This window comes from Notolepis coatsorum (genome assembly GCF_963971535.1).
Source record: "Notolepis coatsorum genome assembly, chromosome: 13".
Classification (NCBI taxonomy): Eukaryota; Metazoa; Chordata; class Actinopteri; order Aulopiformes; family Paralepididae; genus Notolepis; species Notolepis coatsorum.
In genome coordinates this window covers 16,074,634-16,078,130 of record NC_140177.1, presented here as the reverse complement: position 1 = coordinate 16,078,130, position 3,497 = coordinate 16,074,634, and the positions used below count along the sequence as shown (strand labels likewise).

Genomic DNA, 3,497 nt, shown 5'->3' with positions numbered 1-3,497 from the left:
TATAACAATATTGTTATTTTTTTTTTTTTTTTTTAAACAGATACAGATATTTTCCGATATCACATTTTACTGCCGATATCGGCCGATAATATCGGACATCCCTAGTTTATAGTATACAATGTATTGTACATGTGATTAAACTGGATATAAATATATAAATAGTACTACTGACTGAGTAATAGTGCTAATCAGATGTATGTTGTAGTATTAATATGTACAGTGATACAGGTATAAAGACACTGGTAGTAAGTCATACTGGCCAGCAGCGTAACTAGTAAGAGTATGTAAGGGATATGTACAGATATAGTATCTACTGATATGTAAAATGATTATATTCAGGTATACACAGACAGATGTGGATACATATACGTAAGAATATATATAATATATGCAGGGTATACATTATTATTGTACATGCTATCATACAGAGTTAAGGGTTATATGCAGGTGTATAAGTACAGTAGGTATATAGAAGGATTATATGCAGGTATATTATGATATATGTATTATTTATTTATTTGTCCCTTAGGGAAAGAGTGTAATAAGTTATGACAAGATGACGATTCAATGTGTTTTCAGATAATGACACCACCACAACATGTTAAGTTTTATGAACAACATATTGAGATCTATTCTGAGGATATCAAGATAAAATGTTCTCTTGTTTCCAGGTCACAGTTGAATGACTAAAAGGTCAGATTCATGTTAGGTTCACACACTCATCCCGTGGTGTCCTAACCAGCCTACTACAAACAGACCTACTACTGCACCCTATTCAGCTCCCTAAGCAGGAAGTAAGTATGTATGTATCTTATCTATCTATCTGTCTGTCTATATCTATCTATCTATCTATCTATCTATCTATCTATCTATCTATCTATCTATCTATCTATCTATCTATCTGTCTGTCTGTCTGTCTGTCTGTCTGTCTGTCTGTCTGTCTGTCTGTCTGTCTGTCTGTCTGTCTGTCTATCTATCTAAAAATGAATATTTAATTGCTGTCCTCCAAAAGTATAATGGTCAGGAGATGATTTCTAAAGTTAAATTCGATTTATTACAAGTAAGGATCCATTTATAATTTTTTATAAGATTATAAAAAAATATATAGATTGATCAAGCAATCAATCAATCGATCACCAGTCAGCACTCTGTCTCCACAGGGACAGTATTGACCATGAGGGTCTCCACCAGTAAGCTCCAGCAGCTGGCCATCTTCACCACGCTGCTGACTGGGGGAGGGATCGGCACCATGTACTACCTCCAGCAGAGTGAGTACAACCTTGTGTGTGTGATGCACTATTCCTCTTCAACAGTGTGTCTTGGAAATTCTTTTATTTTGTATCTACTTTTTCTCCCCCTATTTTTTCGTATTTTTCTCCCAACCCCAATTTAGTTGTTATGCCAATTCCCTTCCTGGTCGTTGCGCGCATTTCCCCCCACTTGCCGGCCTAGGGAGGGTTGAAGACTATCACATGCTTCCTCCGATACATGTGGAGTCAGCCAGCCGCTTCTTTTCACCTGACAGTGAGGACTCTCACTGGGGGAGTGTAACGCGTGGGAGGACCACACTACCTCCCCCAGATCCTTTCCTTGCTGAGCAGGCGCCCCGACCGACCAGTAGGAGTCGCTGTTTACAACGACCAGGATACATACCCCACCGGCTTCCCACCCGCTAACACTGCCAATTGTGTTAGTAGGGACGACTGACCAAGCCGGAGGTACCGCTGACAGCTGGATTCGATCCCAGAGTCTCTGCGGTGGTAGGCGAGCGCTTAGTCCTAAATTCTTTGACGTTTTCTACATGTTATTCTACAAAGGAGACAAACGTAAACGTATTAATTGCTATTGATCTAACCCGTCTCAAAGACCACCCACACAGCGCCCCTATCCAGTTATTTGTATAGTTTCATTACTGGTTTGTGGACCAGCTAGCTGATATCCTCTACAACTCCTGACTGATAGGCCAATCAGAGTGATCCGAGTAGATGATGCAATCTTTACAGGAACTAGATGACTATCTGAAATGGTGTGATTGTGATGACGACCAGGAGTATAGTCATACCTCCACAACACTCCATGGATAGAACATTTTGGGTAACTTTACCTCGACATGCCTTCTGTTGATGCAGTGGGATTGAAAAACACCATTTCCATTGTACTGGTTCTTTAAAATGTGTGTGTGCGAGTTTGTCAGTGTTGATATTGTAAATATTGAAATCAATATTAACACTTTGAGTGCCACGGACGCTATAAGTCGTTAGTTCATGCCGCCAGTTGAATGCCAGCAACGCTATATAGCGTTTGTTTGTGGTTTTTTTTTTATTAGCGATTTGAATTCATATTTCATCAATCGAGCCTCACGCTAGTGCTGCAGACTCTCTCTGAGCTCCATTGGGAAAATACCGCCCCCTATTGTCTCTCCCTGTGTAACTAACTGCACCCCATTGGATTATACTGATGGGGGGGGGGGGGGGGGGGGGGGGGGTCCAGTTTCCTCATTTGACTTATCCGGCAAGTCATCTGAAGAGACCGAAGTGATTGCAGAGCCGGAAAACAACGTGGAATACATATTTACAGTACCCAGCGCTGAATCAATAAACGCGATCGATATTTGGAATGGCGATCAGGAATTGGAATAATCTTTTTGGAGAACATCTGATATGAGGTAAGGAATCTATTTTACCAGTCTTGGGGTAATCGGATCTGTTTTCACCTATATATCAGCGTTTGCCCCGTGTGTGTGCGCGCTTATCAGGAAATGAGAGAATAGATTTTTCAGATCGCTTCTCTAGCGTGCATAAATACACATATACTATCGATAATCTAGCGTTTATTTGAAAACTATTCATAAATAGGCCGAAAAATTACAACGTTTTTTGTGTATTCCAGAATATTCCAGTAAATGCCGTTTATCACGGAATCTTTATATTTTCCTGAAACTTTCAAGAAAACGAGGGCTTTTCAAAATGCTATAAAACGGAAATGAACCGATTTAAAAAAAAAAAAAAAAAAAAAAAAAAAAAATCCGTTTAGACAATGTTCACTGCAAACAAGTCATTGATAAGCGACGGGCAGATTAGACACATAGCCATAATTTAAGACATAGTTTATGCGTTTAGAGCGCTATCATTGAAGTGGGTGGTGGCATTCAACGGGGGTAAGGCGCACCGCATTGCTGGTAATCAAAGTGTTAAAGGTAACGTAGATAACATTTTTATGTGAATAATACATTCACAGAGCTTTTAGAAAGGTGCAGAATTAAAGTATTGCTCCCCCCCCCCCCAAAAGATTTTGAATGAATGTTGCTGTTTACGTGTGCATATGTCCCCTCCCTACTTCCCATTTCCCCCATGTGGAATGCAACTGGTTGGATAAAGTGTTTCTCAAAGTGGGGGGCGCGCCCCCCAGGGGGGGCGCAGAGGCATGACAGGGGGGGCGCGAGCGACCGGGAGAAATGTGTGTTTTTACGCGGGTTTTATGTGCTGAACGCACACCCA

The 3,497-nt window shown here is 40.7% G+C and overlaps 1 protein-coding gene across 5 annotated transcripts in view; it reads left to right on the top strand.

Annotated features, from left to right (window-relative positions):
* Positions 1-3,497, top strand: part of coa1 (cytochrome C oxidase assembly factor 1) — a 25,003-nt gene that overhangs the window by 816 nt on the left and 20,690 nt on the right. For 3 of the 5 annotated variants that reach the window (XM_084326810.1, XM_084326811.1, XM_084326813.1), the window contains exons 2-3: positions 672-794; positions 1,161-1,268. In XM_084326810.1, the coding sequence (XP_084182936.1) occupies positions 1,175-1,268 (94 nt within the window). In that variant the 5' untranslated portion in view covers positions 672-794; positions 1,161-1,174. Of the gene's footprint in view, positions 1-671; positions 803-1,160; positions 1,269-3,497 lie in introns of all 5 variants that reach the window. The other 2 variants (XM_084326814.1, XM_084326812.1) reach the window with 2 other exon arrangements.